The sequence below is a fragment of the Phaseolus vulgaris genome, chromosome 2, assembly GCF_051622355.1.
Source record: "Phaseolus vulgaris cultivar YP4 chromosome 2, ASM5162235v1, whole genome shotgun sequence".
NCBI classification, from domain to species: Eukaryota; Viridiplantae; Streptophyta; class Magnoliopsida; order Fabales; family Fabaceae; genus Phaseolus; species Phaseolus vulgaris.
The window spans coordinates 36,128,015-36,146,729 of NC_143499.1; the positions used below are offsets into that span (position 1 = coordinate 36,128,015).

General features: G+C 32.0%; 2 protein-coding genes across 4 annotated transcripts; both read left to right on the forward strand.

Annotated features, from left to right (window-relative positions):
* The first annotated feature begins 6,189 nt into the window (after positions 1-6,189).
* FIO1 (methyltransferase) lies at positions 6,190-13,305 on the forward strand. Of its 3 annotated transcripts, XM_068613524.2 has the most exons (9): positions 6,190-6,401; positions 8,829-9,342; positions 9,412-9,617; positions 10,272-10,707; positions 10,813-11,017; positions 12,235-12,342; positions 12,423-12,569; positions 12,663-12,732; positions 13,115-13,305. In XM_068613524.2, the coding sequence occupies exons 2-9, from the start codon at positions 9,113-9,115 to the stop codon at positions 13,183-13,185; spliced, it is 1,473 nt and encodes a 490-aa protein (XP_068469625.1). In that variant the 5' UTR covers positions 6,190-6,401; positions 8,829-9,112; the 3' UTR covers positions 13,186-13,305. The 3 variants fall into 3 exon arrangements, with proteins under 3 accessions (XP_068469625.1, XP_090154824.1, XP_090154825.1); XM_090298698.1 differs by lacking the exon at positions 6,190-6,401 and having other exon boundaries at positions 8,963-9,617; XM_090298699.1 differs by lacking the exons at positions 6,190-6,401; positions 8,829-9,342; positions 9,412-9,617 and having other exon boundaries at positions 10,316-10,444; positions 10,525-10,707.
* A 1,402-nt stretch (positions 13,306-14,707) lies between these two features.
* Positions 14,708-17,081, forward strand: LOC137811695 (RNA-binding (RRM/RBD/RNP motifs) family protein). The gene is made up of 4 exons (XM_068613523.2): positions 14,708-14,881; positions 16,273-16,341; positions 16,455-16,561; positions 16,663-17,081. Exons 1-4 carry the CDS (start codon positions 14,743-14,745, stop codon positions 16,804-16,806), a joined length of 459 nt encoding a protein of 152 aa, XP_068469624.1. The 5' UTR covers positions 14,708-14,742; the 3' UTR covers positions 16,807-17,081.
* Positions 17,082-18,715: the final 1,634 nt, after the last annotated feature.

Consider the following 18,715-nt stretch of genomic DNA (forward strand, 5'->3'; position numbering starts at 1 on the left):
CAACCCCGAATTTTGGAAATATTTTTTAAAATGTTGTCACGGTGCGATATCTATTAAGACAATATTATGTGGTACCATTTAAGTTACTAACATGTTTTTCGGTAAATGGTATATCTACATGTTACCTCTTTTTATCAAAATTTATGAAAATTGAATTTGTAGAAGAAAATTTGATATTTTAAAAAATTAATCATAGTTATCAAGTTTAGAACACACTGTTCTTAACATTGAATTAACAAACATGGTAAATAATAATTTTTTAGTAAATTTAACTAAAATTAAGAAATAAATAATAAGAACTAATTGATAAATAAGTTTAGAAAGTTAATGAAGTCATACGAAATAGGAAAACTTAAATACAATCTTTTTTTACTCCATCTTATGCAAGCATTTCTTTCGGGTTCTTCATGCATTCATATTAAAAGTTAAAAATACCTTTCTCTTGAGAAATTTGGGAGGTGTAGGAAGAAAATATGAGTTATAGGAAATAAAACCCCCCTTTCGATTCTTCCTTCAGCTCTATTTTCCGAGACATATGTAAGCTTGCTGCAATCACACAACATATACAAGTAAAACTCAGTGAACATAAAACTAGATTTGATAAATTAAGTATAAATTTTTTATACTATATTACTAATGATAAGGTAACATGGTCGTGCATCATGTCAACAAAATTAGACGATTATAGCTTGTTCGTTATACGATATGTTTGTGATAACATTAGGTGTGAGTAATAATACCTTTTGTTTTCCCTTCTCTCTTCTAATCTTTCTTCTTGTTCCAATTTTTATGTTCTTTCTTGTATTAATGGGCTTTGTTTTTGTTGCTTTGGCAAGTGTTATCTTCACCTTCTTTTTTTTGTTTCTTTATAGTTTTTTCTTGCTTTGGAGCGACAATCTTTATATTCTGGTATTAGATCTCTTCTTTTGAAGAACTTTGTTGCACTTTCTCCTTTTCTTGATTTTTTTATATCATATACGTTTTCTCTTATAAATATGGCTGAAAAACATTTGACACAAACTTTTCTTTATCTCCATCTTAACGAGAATCCTGTTGCTTCTCTTGTTTCACTTATTCTTGATGTGATGAATTATCACTCATGAAATAGATTGATCATTACAATCCTGAGCGCTAAAAACAAGGTGGAACTTGTTCTTGGTAACACACCTAGATTAGAAAAGTCACTCTAATTCTTTGCTTGGATCTGCTGTAACAACATGGTGGTTTCGTGGTTGGTTCACTTTGTCTCCCTACCTTATAAGACAAAACATAATATGAAAATGTATGGCGTCTGACATGAATGACCTAAAAATGAGATATTCCCAACAGAATCTTTTTCGAATTTGAGATTTACAAATGGAAATGTCTTCACCTATGTTCTTAACTGTAAAATAAATTTTCTCTTCCATTTTATATGATGTCAAAACCAATAAGAAGATTGGTTTAATTGATGTTAGATTGTATGTTTTAATTCTTTTACTAATTGATAATCTCTTGCTCAAATTAATGTATCAACTTACAATTGTAATATTAAAAACACTAGCTTGTGGCATCATAGACTAGGAAATCCTTCCAATAATAGACTAGATTTTTTGAGATCTCAATATTCTTATATTCCTATTGAAAAAATTTATATTCCTATTGAAAAATCTTATATTTAATACTTGTCATAAAGTTAAATAGAGAAAACTTCATTTTTGAATTATTAAACATGAATATTTTGAGTCCTGCCTATGGTTTTCATGTATGATTATAGATATTTTTTAACTATTGCTGATAATTACTCGCGTTATACTTGGAATTTTTCTATGATTACAAAATATGAAGTTATAAATAACATGACTAGTTTTGTTGCATTTTTTGAATTTTTTTTTCAGTACTAATGTTCAAACCATATGAATTATAATGGTTTAGAGTTTGTTACAAATAATTTTTTCTCATTAAAATGCATAATATACCAAAAATACTTGTGTTGAAACTTATAAACAAAATGACACAGTTGAAAGAAAATATCAATTTTAAAAGTGAAATGTGTCTTACTTTTTCAAGCTAATTTACCTTATTTATTTTGGAATTTTACTATTTAACATGTTACTTTTCTCATTAATTGCATCCCACACCATTTTTAAAGAACGCATCTCTCTATGACAAGTTTTATGGAAGTTGACATTTTTATTTTACATGTTTTTGGTTGTTTGTTACTTCACCACTTTTAATGCCAATAGAAAGAAGCTTGATAGTAAGCTATTTCTAGAGTTTTTCCTGGTTTTCAATCTCACACAAAAGGATACATTTTTCTTAATTTTAAAAGTTACCAAATTGAGATCTCAAGACATATAATTTTTAATGAAAATAACTTTTCGTATAAATTAAATACTAATATTTAGGAGAGTACCAACAACTTATCTATCCAATCCGCAAAATTATGAAAGAAATTATGATATTCTAGGCTCTAAAACTGAGCAATGCAGTGTTGATACTTATAATATTACATATGTTTGCTCCTTGATGAAAACAATATCACTCCCTTATGGCGATTTACATGTATTACATGCCTACTAGCTTATCTACAAGACTACCAAACTTCAAGTCTATAGAGTAATAATGTAAGTACTAAATATCCTATACAATCTTTTGTTTCTTATCATGCTTTATCTGTTGACTTTAAAAATGCTATATTTTCTATCTCTGCACATGTTGAACCCAAAAATGATGAGGAAGTTTCTAAACAATCATGTTGGGTACAAGCAATGAAAGATAAACTAGAGACACTTGAACAAAATAAAACTTGGGCCATTACTTCTCTACCACCTGGAAAGACAACTATTGGCTGCAGATCAAACACATATTGATGACTCAATCAAAAGATACAAGGTGAGATTTGTTGCTAAGTGTACCTTTCTTATGTGGCAAAAATTACAACCCTACGTCTCCTTTTAGCCTTTATAACTGTCAACAATTAGTTACTTAAGTAATTAGATGTTAACAATGTTTTCATGCATGAAGATCTCAATGAAGGAGTCTACATGCACTTCCACTCGGATTTCCTTGGACAAACAAACACAATGTTTGCAAATTTCAAAGGTCTTTTACGATTGGAGACAAGTTGGATGACAATGGTATCTCAAATTATCCAACTTTTTATCTTCTCAAAACTATATTCTGTCTACTGCTGATCACTCATTCTTTTTAAAACATACTAATAATTATTACTGCCTTGTTTCTTTATGTAGAGGATATTGTCCTCACTGAAAATGACTTTGAGGAAATCAATCGAATCGCCACTTTTTTGGATAAACACTTCAAGATAAAGAGCTTAGGTTATCTAACCTATTTCTTAGGTCTAGAAGTTGCTCGCAATAATTATGGTATTCATCTTTGTCAACGCAAGTATGCTCGCTTGTGGTCATGTGCCCACTCCAATTGTTCACCCTGTTTGTCTTTCTGCTACTACTGGCACTCAACTAAGTGAAGAAGATGAATATTCATCCTATCAAAAACTCATTGGATGTCTTCTATATTTAACTAATACCAGACTTGATATTGTTTTCTCAATCAACAATCTTATTTAGTTTGTTTGTGCCCCTATTTCACATCATCAACGTGCTGCTTTCCAAATTCTTCGGTACTTAAAGAATTCCACTGGATCGGGTATATTCTTCTCCCACAACAATTTTATCCAGCTTAAAGCTTATAATGACTCAAATTGGGCATCTTGTTCAAAAACTCATAAGTCAGTGACATGATTCTTTGTTTATTTGGGAGATTCTCCCATATTTTGGAAATCAAAGAAATAACAAATTATCTTTAGAGACTCCTTAGAGGTTGAATATAGAGCTTTTTTCGCCACCACCTGGGAGATTCAATGGATAACTTATCTCCCCCAAGATCTATGTGTTCTTTACACTCAACCTGTTATTCTATACCATGACAACAACTCTGACATCCAGATTGCTTCTAACCAAGTTTTTCATGAAAGGACGTAGCACATCAAAATTGTTTGTCATATTCTTCGAGAAAAACTCAATGTTGGTCTCCTAAAATTGCTTCCCATTTCATCTTCCATGCAAGTTGCTGATATCTTCACCAAACCCTTAACTCATGTTAATTTTCGGAGTCTACATTGCAAGTTGGGAATGTAGAATATATATTCCCAACTTGAGGGGGCTGATAAAGTAGCATGTTCGTGCATAAGATGATGGTCGACAATATTAGACAATCCTAGCTTGCTCGTGTATCAGGCAATAGTTGATCAAACGATATATTTGTGCTAACATTAGATGATCTTTCAGTTTGTAAGTGTGAAAGCAATAATACTTTTTGTTTTCTCTCTTCTAATATTTTCTTATTGCTCCAATTTTTCTATTCTTTCTTGCCCTAGGGTATTTGTTTTCGTTGCTTTTGTAGGTGTTATCTTCACCTTCTTTCTTTGGTTTCTTTGTGGTTCTTTCTTGCTTTGGAGGGACAACCTTCGTAATAACCAATAAATTAAAAATCTTTATGTTTTAAAATTAATCATTTAAAATTTATCAAAATTATTGTTTATAATATAATGGGAGGGATATATAAATTGTGAAAGAAAATTAAGTTTTCTCTTATGAGAACTTTATGGAGTTATAAGAATCCAAATTTGATCTTATCATAGTAACATTTGGTGATCAACCCTTCCCCTAAATATCAAAACATACCCCCTTTTGTTTTCTCATCATTTGGTATCAGAGGAAGTGATGTGAAAACATAATGAGACTGTTTTGATATTCAATTTGGGGAACAATATGGATGTCACACTCAAAAAAATGAGAATATGAGTGATAATTCATGGTGTCAAATGACTTCCTTACTAGTTAAGTAAATGAAGCAAAACATGTGTTAGTTGCTTTAGATTAGTACAAAGGGGTGATTGTTATATTTGAATGACATGTTGGACTTGGACAGTCTACTTTCAAGAGTTCAATCTTAATAGTTTAGTCTGAACCTTTTGGTACATTTTTGACAAAACATGTTTACCTCATGAGTTTTTATATAATCATTATTTAGTTTTGATGCAATGTTGATTTCATGTGAGTGTTTTAACATAACAAAAAGAAAATTTACCCACAAGTTATTAGACTATCAACATCAAAACATATGTTCTAGAAAAGAGTTTCAGAAGGTGTAACATAAGAAAACTCAACTAAAACAAGTTATAATATATAAGATATAGATTTAATTATGAACTCCTTATATCATCTATGACTTACATTATAATTTAACTTTTCCAAAGTAATTAAAAATACTCACTTACACATAGATATGTAAAGCACCACTAATAAATGCTTCATCAACATTTATGGCATTGTCGTTACAACTTACCAATCACTATGGTTATTTGTGTTGTGGGTTTGGTTCTTTTTTTACTACAAATACATGTGAACCAAACATAAAAATTATATATAGTTCGATTTACAATAAAAACAAACCAAATGATTTTTTGCGGTTTGATTTAGATCAATTTGTAGTTTATTGAATAATTTTCTATTAATACATGTATTTGGTTCTATCTATATTTTTTAATTTGATAACATAATGTTATATCATGATAAATAATTTCATTCTTTACTTTAGAGCAATAAATTATTTATTATTTTTAACACTGTGTATAGCATTAAATAATTTATTTACATATATTAACAACATTCTTTCTTTCTTATAAAAAAAACTAAAATAGTATATATAAACACAATGAATGTCTATACTTAAAAGGAAAACAAATGATTATATTATATTTATACATTAAGACATATATACTATACCTTATGATATACTTTTCTCACCACACACTTTACCACTTTCATATATTATATATTGCTCAAAATTCAAAGCATAAACATCAACACTAGTTCCTAAGTATATATATTATTTCCTTCTATTAACCTTTTCTTTCATTTAAATACTTTTCTACTTTAAGGCTAATATTTAACTTTTAGGTCACCATGATAACTCTTTCTCTATCTTGCTCATATGTTAAAAAGTGTTGTTACTCATTTGTCATAAATTTACAGGCATAAACCAATATGTCAAACTAAAAATCAAACCAAATTATTCAACCAATATGTCAAACTAAAAATCAAACCAAATTATTCAACGGTTGTGGAAAAAATATCCAAATTAATAAAAAATATTATTTTAATTAGTTCTCACTTTTTAGACAAGTTTTTAATTGATTGAATTCTAAAACCCCTACCAACACGAATAAGAGCACTAGGATAAATCTAACATGGTGTTTTACAAAGAAATTTTGGGTTCTTAAATTTCGAAAGGGTTCCAAAACCCACTCAAAATTCTTTGCAATTTTCTTCTTACGCTCAGTGCATCTTCTCTGCGCCATGACTACCCTCTTGCAAGCAAAATTGTTGTTGAAAGTAATATTCGTTTCTCTCTTTCTTAATCCTTCAATTCCATTTAGTTTAAGCATGTATTTGTGTGTTTGGTTCATGCCCATCTCATTACCAATTGTTCTCTTGTTGTTTGAGCCCTACGGACACATACTCGATTCAGAATTAGCTCTTTTTATCCCTTATGTCCTTGTAAAGTAGCGATTTTTATGCCACCCAATTTGGTGATGTGGGTAATGCGAAGGGGAAAATATAAGGACATTTGTTTATTTGTCGGACTCGTAAGGCTTGCCAGATATCATCCCTTTAGGATGCTTGTTTTAGTTATGGTGTAGCACTCTGTTTAGATGTAATTGTCAACGGTTATCTACCATTTCTAGCTCTATCTAGTTTATGCTCCAAAAAAGGTGTAGGCAGCTTAATGTTAGTTACTTGGTGGGGATATCCAGGGTTAAAGGTATGAGAAAAATTAAGTGCTGACTAAAACACCATTTCGGCCTCTGCAGATTTTAGGTTGTGGGTTAGTCCAAAAAGATGAAAAATCATCCTTTTTATTCATGAAAGATGGCTTGTACATTGTTTTTTTGTTGGTGGGCATGATATGTTTGTGATTATTTGTTAATTCTGGATCATTCTTGAGGCAAATAGACGAAGCGTGCTATTTAAATTGTTTGATCAATGCTTGTAGTTGTTTTCTGTTTGTTATGCATTGTACACAGTTTTACCAGTAATCTGCAGTGAATGATGCATTATAATGTGAACTAAATTGGAACAATGAGGAGTATCAAATCAAGTTTCAAAGATAACTTTACAAATGAAGTTTGCGTGCATCATGGAATTGAAGTTTGAACATGATCGTATGAATCTATGATTTCTACGAACATGGTCCGAATTGGGTCACGTGAATGTTGAGTCTGGCTTGCGTTTGCTTCACTATGTTCATTGTTTTTCTTGCATACCAGAATTAAAAGTGTTAGAAAATCAGTATTCCCTATTATTTTCCTCTTAACCGCTGTGATGGAAAAGAATAATTATGCAATTAGTACGTATTACGTGATGATACTTTCAGTAGCCGTAGCAAAGCAGTGTTATGATGTTAATAGTACTGAATATCCCTATATTGTTCCTTAGTCTCTTTTTTGGGGATGTTTTATCAAAATGGGAAAAATACATTAGTTTCTCGCATAAAAGGAGTACAGTGCTGGTTGCAAGACATCTGGGCGCTTCTCCTTACAAGTTAATTTTGGGATGTTCAGGGAAAGGTTTTAGGTGTAATTTTTTTTTTTTCAGGATTATGGTGTGGCATCATTGATGGTGCAAAATGTTATATGTTTCAGCATAGATTTATGCTCTTCTTCTTAGCCTCTCCCCGTGAACCTATGATGGTTCTTTAGTTGTTATGCCAAGGGAGTTGTGCGAAGTAAGTTCGTATTTTACATATTGGAGGAGAGTGGTTGTTTCAGGGTGATATGTGCTTTGTGCAGAATAACTGAATTCCCTATTCAAGAGGGGATCTACTCCAAAGAGAAAAAAAAATCTGTTTTCCAAAATAATTCTTTTCTGTGATTCTCGTTATGTTCCTCCAATGATATCACAATGAAGGTAGTAATCTAAAATTTGGATCACTATCCACTTGGCAATTTAAGATTATTTGCATAATAAAAGTGAGGCTAAAATTCTAATTTTGTATCCCCATTTCAAAATAGAGACATTTAGTCACCTAGTTTTTCAAAATTAGTGATTTTAAATATTTCTATTTTTAAATAAGAGGATCAGAATTGTGGATTAAAAACATAGGGGAAACAAAATTCTTCTTTGGCCTAAATAATTAAGAAAAGTGGGAGTCTACAGACGAAACATATTTTGCTTGAAAGTTCTGCATCCGATTTGGTTTCAGACTTTCAGCATGAGCTTTTTGGGCCTTCTGCTGCATTGTGGTGGGATTCCTGGCAAAGTTTGGGTCAAATGACAGGGGGTTAGACGAGTGTACTAGAGATTGTTTTCTGCTCTGATTATATTTTCTTTCTTCTACTTTTTAATCTTCCTCTTCCCCTGTAGTGGAGGTTTCCTCCTCAAGTACAATTTTACAGTTGTTATAATTATAGGAATAAGGAGTTGATTCTATATAGTCTAGAATATCTAGCTTACATATGTATCATTAGGAATGTTTTTATTTATTCCTGTTTCATATCTTTGTTATTAGAAGATATCAAATCCCCTCTATCTATTGTATTGGTTATTTTTTTTGAATTAAATAAACCATCCATTGGAAAAAAAACTTCCATTGGAGATGTCTTATAATTTAAAAAAACCTTAAAAATCTCAATTACTAATTTTATAGTTATTGAAAGGAATTTGTTGGTATGCCATCTTGTGTATATTTTTTTAAAATTTATAATATTGAAGATTGAATTTTAGTGAACTTAACTAACTAAAATGGTACAATAAGTGCAGGCTTTTAACTTTTTTCCATAACCAAGAAAAGAGTCAAATTCGCATATGGGAAATTGAAGTTAAGCTGATATTTGGTAAAAATAACAGACGGGTACTGAAATCTTGCACACCACACCAATCCCTAAGAAAATGTGCAAATGGCAACTTGACTTCATGCCATGACATTAGGGAATCCGCTCTCATTTCCAATCCACAACCTTGAGCTGCAAACATTTGAACTTTGTGCAAGTGGGAAAACAAACTAAATATTGTGTTTTGAAAGTGAAAAGGTTTGATTGAGAGACATGGGAGGGAGCAAGAAGAGGAAGAGAAATGAACAACAACAAGGAAGCAATGGAATTGTATATTCAGAAAGCCCACCGGACTTTGCTCTTTTGGCATCTCTCTACCCTTCCTTCCACGCATTCGTCCAATCCTCGCCTCCTCACATGCGCCCCACCATCGATTGGACCGACTTCAATGCCACACGTGAACTCACACGCGTCTTGCTCCATCATCGTCACAATTTGACTTGGTTTGCCTCTCTCTCTCTCTCACTGTCAACTCAATTATTGACATTGTTGCTGATGAATCTATTTGGTAGGTGGATTCCTGATGGGCAACTCTGCCCCACTGTGCCCAACCGCTGCAATTACATTCACTGGCTTCAACATCTTCTTTCATCGGACATCATTCCTGGCACCATTTCAAGGGATGCCAAGGTTAGGGGATTTGACATAGGAACTGGAACTAGTTGCATTTACCCTCTTCTTGGTGCTTCCCTCCATGGGTGGAGTTTTGTAGGATCAGGTATATCCTTTTTCAACAAAATTATATAAGTTAGATGTAGCTCTTTAATTGATTTTGGTGTTATTTTTCAATTTAAATTTAAATTTTACTTTGGCAATGAGCGCAATGAAGGATTGTTTAGATTTTCACATGAAATTTTAATTGTGATTAGAAAAGATCATCAAAAGCACACTAGGAACACCAGTTTGGTGTGACATGGTTAGCAGATAAAATCTGTCTGTTAGGCGCGGGCCAGAGATTCAATCTGTAGTTTATTTGTATGAAAATATATCTATTGGGAGAGGTCAATCTCTTGGATGAATTTTAGTACCTCGAAGGATTCCTTGACCTTCAGCTGTGGATACCCTGGGTATTGAAAGACATCGCCAAAGGCATGTAAGGAACACCAACATGGTGTGACATGCCCCTTAAGAATGTGGTCAGAGGTTTAATTCCCAAGTTTGTGTAAAACATTAGGATTAGGAGAGGTTAGTCTAATAAATGGATTTTAGTATCTGAAGGGATTAGTTCCAGCCTCTCGTCTTGGGATACCTTGTGTTCACAAAAATAAAATAATAAACTTTGTTCATGTTTTATTCATTGCTTTTGGCGGTCTTCTTTCTGTAACTATTATCAAAATTGATATTTAAATTTGCTTACAATGACTGTGTGCAGATGTGACTGATGTTGCAATTGAGTGGGCAGAGAAAAATGTTAGTAGCAATTCACATATTTCTCATCTGATTGAAATCAGAAAGGTTAAAGACAATGGAAATGCTCCCTGTGTGGAAGTTGAAGAGTCGGTGAACAGTGACCAGACAAATTCGTGCAAGAAAACTGACGTGGAGGTAGCTCCTTTGCCTCTTGATTTGCATGTCTGTGAGAATAAGAATTATCATGGACCTCCCATACTTGTTGGTGTGGTCAGGGATGATGAGAAGTTTGATTTCTGTATGTGCAATCCACCATTTTTTGAAAGCTTGAAGGAAGCTGGACTCAATCCCAAAACTTCTTGTGGTGGGACTTCTCATGAAATGGTTTGCCCTGGTGGTGAGAGGGCCTTCATTATTCGTATTATTGAAGATAGTACACAATTGAAGCAGCATTTTCGGTATTACTATTTGTTTATCAAAATAATTTCTGTTTTCTCATATTTGTGCAATTACACCCCTGTATGCTTGTAATAAATTTGGGCTTTCATTTTAATTGTTCATAGGTGGTTCACTTCAATGGTTGGTAAAAAATCAAATCTTAAGTATCTTGTATCAACACTTTGGGGGCTTGGTGTTTCCATAGTGAAGACAACTGAATTTGTTCAAGGCAGGACATTCCGGTGGGGGCTTGCTTGGTCTTTCTTGCCTCCTGTTCATAAGCCATCAATTTCTTTATCCAAGAAGATAAACACATCCTTCACGCTTGAGGTATAGTATACTAGTATCTACAATGAAGTTTGTAATAATTGCATTGTTTTATCTAGACACAAACTCACATATGTATGTACATGGATAATGCAATTTGGTGTGGTTAAAAACCAAAGCTATAGGAATCACCATTCAAAACGTGACTTGCTGTGTCAATTTTTGAACTGTGAATCATAATTTGTATTGAATAGTAAGATTTAGAAGGCAATGAAAAATTACTTAAAATATCATATAGATATGTAGTGTTCATTGTAAATTGTTTGATCTAGATAAAACAACTTAACTCTGAAGTCTCATTAAAAAATTATAAGTTTTTATGAGTTTGCGAATCCTTTACTTTAGAAGAGTGGAAATGAAGACAAATAAAGTTGTGCAATAATAAAATAGGATTAGTTCAAAAGTGTTCCTTCAATTTATTTTAGTTAACCAATTAAACTTTATATGAATTTAATTTTTTTCATTAGAATTGATGAAAGAGAAGTAAAAAATAACGTATCATTGAATCATGCCATTTGTATTGATAATATGATGTTGCGCAGATCCATTTATCTATTGTCAAATTGAGTCATTTAAGATTCATTATAGAATATGTATTGGTAGGTGTCAATTGTATCAAATTGTAAGATTTAATTCAGAAAGTGGTTTTAACAGCAATCTGTCTGTGTACTAGAAGGCTCGGGATTAATTTCATCAACTTAAGGGTGTGCCTATTGTAAGATAATATGTATGGTATCTAACTCAAAGAGGCTTCCTGCTAGATGGAAGGAAGTACATGTACAGCTAGTTAAGTTCAAACTTCAGAAGCCTGGTCAACTATTGGAACATGAAAACAATTTTTCGTGCGTATTATGGTTGGGCTTGGTGATGTGTGGCACCTTGTAATGGGAATACTTCCCCCAAATGAATGAATGTTATGGTTATCCTTCCATTCTTTTAAGCACACAAGAAATATCTTATTTGATGCGTAACTCTAGTTGGTTTGAGCATTCAGTTCTTGCTAGTGCATTTATCCTTTGCGTACAAGGTTGTCTGGTAGGAACCCAGTGTTTCCTGTAGGGGAAAAAGTTTGTTTTGATTTCCAGTATGAAAGAGATCTTTAATTATATTAAGTACATGTTAAATTGGCTTGAGATAGTGATTAATTGCACCTATAACATTTTCATGTGTCTCGTCACTTTTGGTATCCTCGGATGTGATGAAACAGATTTATTTTTCAGGGTCTTCAACGCCAACATAGTGCCATTAATGTGTTGGAAACTGTTAAGTCTCACTTTTCTTCACATGGCCTGTCCTGTTCATTGAATACCTCCTCTTTCACAGTGGATGTAAGATCAGTCATTCTTAAGACTTTGATTCTGATTTAATTTCCTTATGATGGCTATTAATCACGATCTCATTATGATAGGTTGCAATATCAAAAGATGACTGTGATTCAATCTCGAGGAATGATTTAACAATTGTCAATAATTCCACTGATTGCCAACCTAAAAGAGAGACATCTAATGAATCGAGTTTGAATATTTCTCTTGAGAAATTATGCTTTCGTATATCGGTATGCTTGCTATCTTTTTTTTACCTGGCTTTCAAAATTGACTTTGGTTGGCAGAATTGACGTTGATATTAAGTTATGTATCTTATCCTACAGGTTTTTCAGCAAATCCCTGGGACACTGTTGGTAAAAGGTTCATTACAAGACAAGAATAGCCCGTTATCAGGTTTTTCTCTAACCTGATTTTCCAATTTCAATTTTTCTAAATGTCTTTTCCATTATTTTAGTGTAGCACTTTGCCTAGAAACTAGAAATAGCTTTGGTGGAATAAGTTCTTTTTCTAGGCTTCAGAGATATCCTTTTTGGCTTAGTGAAATGATTAACATTATGTGCATCATAAAATAAATACAATCAGTCTGATAATTTGTCACCACATTACTGAAAATTTCTGTTTTTTACTGGTGAACATTGACTTCCCACATGCCACATGTTTGTACCTTAGACATTGGTTCCTACATTTCATATGTTGCTAATTGCTATGATGGTCAAGTGGCAGCACCTCTGCTATCTGGTGGATAACTGTCTAGTTTTGGGTTGTTCTTATGCAGGAGCATTCTCGGTGATTTTCCAACAATTAGAGGAAGCTTTGCGGAGTAAATTTTGTACTAAATCACTGTAGGGTTTTTATTATTTGATTTATTTTGGCAAAGTGAATATATATGATATGGGATGTTGAGATTATACAAAGCAATTACTGATGGTTTTGTTTAGTTAACCAAATCAACAGTTGAAGTTGAAATTTGTTCCTCGTGGGATCCGAATTTAAAATTGCCAAGGTTTTTCCCATATATATTACTTTATAATTAACAGATTTTACTTGACTACTTTGTCACAATCTTTAATCTATCTAAATGGAATTCATAATATTGTGATAAGGGAATCAAAAGACTAGTTTAATGACCATCATAACCAATGCTTTTGTAGAATTGTCATATGGATTATCCGACAGCACAGTAACACTTCTCTTTAACTTGATTTGTGATAGATTTTAGTTTCCTCAATGTTTTAAAACTGATTTTTTTTTTCTATTTTTAAAGTAGCTTTGATCCTTCTTTAGATTTTCTTTTATAAGTTCTTAAATTTTTTATGCAACTCTTTGAAGGCTGATGATAGATTCGAAATGTGAATAATTTAAAACTTTAGAACTTGACAGTTCAAAAAATTTGAAGGTTTTGTAAGGGTAGAGTAAGATTTATTTTCTTCTCAGCTGAGACAGAGTAGTTAGGAACAAAACTTTAGAATATTGGAGGATCTTCCTGGAAAAGAAAAAGAGCTGAGTATGATTTGAAGAGGAAAAAACTTGAGATTTTCAAAGAACGTTGGATGATAAGTTAATATTTTTGGTAGCATTTATATGCATCAAGATTTAAAATAATTTAGACTTATGAAAATTTCAAAATTAATCTAAATTACAGCATGAATTTATTGAAAGAAAATTCAAAATAAGAGTTAAAAAATTTAAACTAAAGGAGTCAAAGAATAACTAAAAATAAGTAATTATGATAATTTTTTTATTAGGTTTTTCCCATTAAACGGTAGGATGTGTCTTTTGTCCTTAATTCTACTTTGAACATGAGGTTAAAAATGGAGCAATCTAAAGTTTTTTATTACACGAGTAATTTTTTTTTATGTAATTGGGTTAAGTTTGTTTCTCGTATATAACTTTAATTTTATTATTTTATACTAAATTCTTACTCGTATACAATTTTAATTAATTAACATAATTAAATAAAAATTAATTAACATAATTAAATAAAGTTAAGCAATGAGATATAGAGTTCTAATTTAAAATAATTCACCACAATTTAATCTAATTTCATAAATTTTGATCTTTTCCCATACTAATAATAAAAAATTAAAATTAGCCCATTTTAGCCTAAACATGAAGCACGGATTCATACCGTTGCGTATGCTTTGAAATATTTAGGTACTTATTTTTACACTTATTTAGTGTTATTATAATACACACATTACTTAAACCGATACAAATAAAATAAAATAAAATAAAGTAAATACTTAAAACTAACTCATAAAAGATTAATAGTTGAAATTGTTAAAAAATATTATGAAATTTAAAATTATAAATAAAACTGGTTTAGTTGAGACCAGCCAAATTAGCCGTATTTATAAAAGAGTCTTTTTCCTTATAAAAATCAAAGGCAGTGTTTGGTTTCAGATGATGGAGATGAGTATGTTGGCTCCTTCTTTCCCTGGCTTCGCAAAACCCTCTGCAAGTCTAAAACTTTCTCTTCTTACTCTCAGGGCATCTTCTCTGCGCCATGACTACCCTCTTGCGAGCAAAGTTGTTGTGAAAAGTATTTTTCGTTCTCACCCTCTTACCTTTCAATTCCATTTAGTTGAAACTTGTATGTGTGTGTTTCATTCATGCCCATCTCATTTTCAATTGTTCTTGTGTTGTTTGAGCCCTATGGTTACATACTCGATTTAGAATTAGCTCCTTTTATCCCTTTTTCCTTGCAAAGCAGCAATTTTTATGCCTCCCAATTTGGTGATGTGGGTATTGCGAAGGAGAAAATATAAGGACATTTGTTTATTTGTTGGAGTTGCAAGCCTTGTCAGATATCATCCCTTTAGGATGCTTTTTTACTTATGGTGTAGCACTCTGTTTAAATGTCATCGATCAACTGTTATCTACCACTGCCAACACTAGGTAATTTATGCTTCAAAAAGGTTTAGGCAGCTTAATATTAGTTCCTTGGTGGGGATATCTAAGGTTAAGGGTATGGAAAAATTGAGTGCTGAGTAAAATACCATCAATGCTGGAAATTTTATTTTCTAGAAAAATTTATTTGAACATCTTTGGAAAGACAAATGATGGTAAAGTGACCCATAAGAGTGATACCAGGGAGCCCAATAGATTGAAAGACTGCATGAGATATTAAAGGGGACACATCAGGATTTTGTTGCCACTGCCTTATTATATTTCTTTATATTTTATTCCATATTAACGCATTGTGCAGATAGCCAATGATTGGATCAATGTATTGCTTTATATTGTAAAGTTTATGAAGGAAAAAAGGGAATGATGAATTGTTAGCTATAGTTAGTGTAGATGTGTACCTTGTCAACTCGCTTTTCTAGACTCTATCTAGGTCTTATAGGTTTTTAACCCCTCAAGAGATGAGTTTTCTTTTAAGAATATTTTTTGCCTCTTGTTTGTTTTATTTGTGATTGTTTCTCTATTTAGGAGGATTCTTGATCTTTCGTCCTTGTTATAGTGACAATAAAAATGTTCTTGTACACTGATAACAGAATCACTTTTGTCATTGTATCTACTTGATAAATAGAAGTACAAAGGTGTCTGTCATCTGGTTGACAACATTTGACATAGCCTTTAGCTAGTGTGAGAAGCATTTAGCTTCAAAGCACTAAGCATCTATCCAAATTTATGCAAAATTAAACTTGTCTTTTAAAGTAACTGATTGACCTAATGTACATAGCCAAACTACTGAAAGCATCTTGCGTCCAATCTCCAGGAGGATAATTTGTGCAGCTGCACTGCTATAACTTTTTCCTCTTTATAATATCTATCCGTATTACTGTTACATTCCCTGTGTGCCCTTCTCTTATTTTTTTCTCTTCTGTTGTCTCCATGCCATGGTGGCAAATTTATATTAATTTCAGATATTCCATCTTATAATTTACTTTTTTATATCAATTTCTACTTGTTTTTATCTGGAAGCAGATTTACCATATTCTACTGGTGAGACTACTTTGCGAAAGGAATTTTCTAATTTTGGCAAGATAGCTGAAGGTAAATGCACAAGTTTTCTCATTATTCATAATGGTATGGGCCTTGGGTGGTTTACATCTTGACTTAGTACTCTAACTCACACCTCTTGGTCATGCATTTTATGTGTGATGCAGTTAAAATGGTTAAAGATATGAACACAAAAAGATCTAAGGGTATTGCTTTCATTCAATATACATGCCAAGATGATGCCATGCTTGCACTAGAAACCATGGATCAGAAGGTTCAAATTTTCATAATATGCCTCATCCTTCTACTGCCACCATCCATGAGATTGGCAATTGAGTGCTCCCTTTTGATTTGTTTCTTGTCCATTGTCTACAGGATTTTTATGGTCGAACAATCTATGTGGAAATTGCTAGACTGGGTTGGGATTATTTTGGTGCAACCCCAAAGGCCTCAGGACCCCCAACCCCAAAGAAGTGGGATTCGCCAGAGCAAGAAGAAGTGGTAGATTGTTGGTACTGATCAAAATTCATAATTGAGTAAAGCTGTAGAAGAGAAAATGGTGAAACAACAAATATCAAGTTATATATATAAATATATGGCTATACAAGTTAGGGCTGGATGAAACATTATGTTTTAGTAATTATATTGATGCAATACTGTAGTTGATGTAATCTTTCATGGCATTCTTGATTTTGGCACAATAAAATGTAGTCCTTCCTGAAATCAACTTTGATCTATGTGTAGGGCTCCAACAGTTATAAATTTACTAGAAAGATTAAGGTTGTTTTCATTCATGAGTTTGAGGTACTGTTCTACATTTGATGTATCCTTAGTCCAGAACCTTAAACTAGATTTGCTTCTTAAATATATAAAAATATCATGTGTGATGGACTTAAATATAGGTAAAATTTAATAAATTCAATCTTAATTAGTGCTATTATTTTAAATATTTACTTATATATTATAATGAGGATAATTTAAAAATATTTTTTATAAAATCAAGAATGTTAAATAAGTTTAACTTGGCTCATAAATATGTTATTTAAGGAAATATTTATATTTCTACTCATTTGCACAAACTTTTACAAGTTGAATAAAAATAAGGGTGTTTTTGTAGTTAAAGATGATTGAGAACACAAATAAGAGCTTTCCTAAGATGTGGATGAGTACTCTCCTTAAAGATTTATCTACAGTATGTCGTGCAAATTTTGTAGGATACAACAAGAACTTTTCGGATGGTATCGAAGATCATAGAATTAGCAATCACTCAGAAGAGAGAGAGTCCAAAATAGGAGAATGTGTGAAAATGTGATTTAGAGGAGAGGAGTCACCTATTTATAAGGAGAGGAGACTTGACCTACATGGTCATATGCTCCCATGATCTTGTTAGGTTATGAAAGAAATGGTGAATGTTTTGAAAAAAAGAGAGACATGTTATGGTGAAAGGGGCATCAATATAGAACTTGGAAACAAGGCTCCAACGTTCACAAGGTCAAAAAAATAAGGAAATATGGACAAACTAACATTTATATTAACCAAACATAAAAATAAAATAAATAAATCAACCAAGTGGTAAAAAGAACCAAAACCTCCTTAATGCATGCACAAGGGAGAAATCGACAGAATTTGAATTGAACAATGCACAAGAAAGCCCAAATGAAACCCATAATTTCATGCACTTGAAGTCCACCTCCTTTGCTATCCACTTTGAAGGTACATGGATAATTATTGTATATAAAGTCTTTGAGAGTGTGTAATCTAGGCAATGGGAGATTATATGCCTTTCATAATACTCACCATTCACAACAATTCCCCACATACTACAAAAGACAAAAAGAAGAAGAAGAAAATTATGGGTTTCAGATAAGATGTAATGTATCATAGCTAGTATAACAAGTCATATGAATCAATCCTATATTTAGAAACTTAACGCACAGTGTAGCTGGTATAGCAAACTATATGAACTAAAAACACTTAATATGTGTTACCGTTAATCAATCACAATATACCCACAATTCTTGTGTTTTATCGTTGTGTTGTGCTTACTAGATCATGTACATGCTTGATATTCATGTGTGTTCTAGAGATTTTGCCAAGATCTCATACAAGTGGCCCCACTCGACACTCATATATAGGTGATTTCATCAAATGTATGTTGCATACCCATAAGTGATATGAAAATCATTAAAGAATTTGTTTGAACTTAAAATTTCTTATATCACATAGAATTTAATTACAAAATTTATCCTCTCAATGATGCATTATCTAGAACTTTACCACACCATAGGAATGAACAAAGTTGATTTTAAATCAATTTTAATGTTAGCATAACTAACAAGTGACTTGTTTTTACCCATATGAACCTTATTCATGGGAACTCCAATCACAAAGGTTAAGTTTCTATTAGTTGTTTGTTTGAATTGGCTTT

Bases quoted from the DNA above. Each gene is read 5' to 3' on its own strand.
- LOC137811695 (XM_068613523.2), top strand. From the start codon at position 14,743: ATGATGGAGATGAGTATGTTGGCTCCTTCTTTCCCTGGCTTCGCAAAA. The intron at 14,882-16,272 runs GTATTTTTCGTT...ATCTGGAAGCAG, and splicing joins GAGCAAAGTTGTTGTGAAAA to ATTTACCATATTCTACTGGT. The intron at 16,562-16,662 runs GTTCAAATTTTC...CATTGTCTACAG, and splicing joins TAGAAACCATGGATCAGAAG to GATTTTTATGGTCGAACAAT.
- FIO1 (XM_090298698.1), top strand. From the start codon at position 9,113: ATGGGAGGGAGCAAGAAGAGGAAGAGAAATGAACAACAACAAGGAAGC. The intron at 12,570-12,662 runs GTATGCTTGCTA...CTTATCCTACAG, and splicing joins AATTATGCTTTCGTATATCG to GTTTTTCAGCAAATCCCTGG. The intron at 12,733-13,114 runs GTTTTTCTCTAA...GTTCTTATGCAG, and splicing joins CAAGAATAGCCCGTTATCAG to GAGCATTCTCGGTGATTTTC.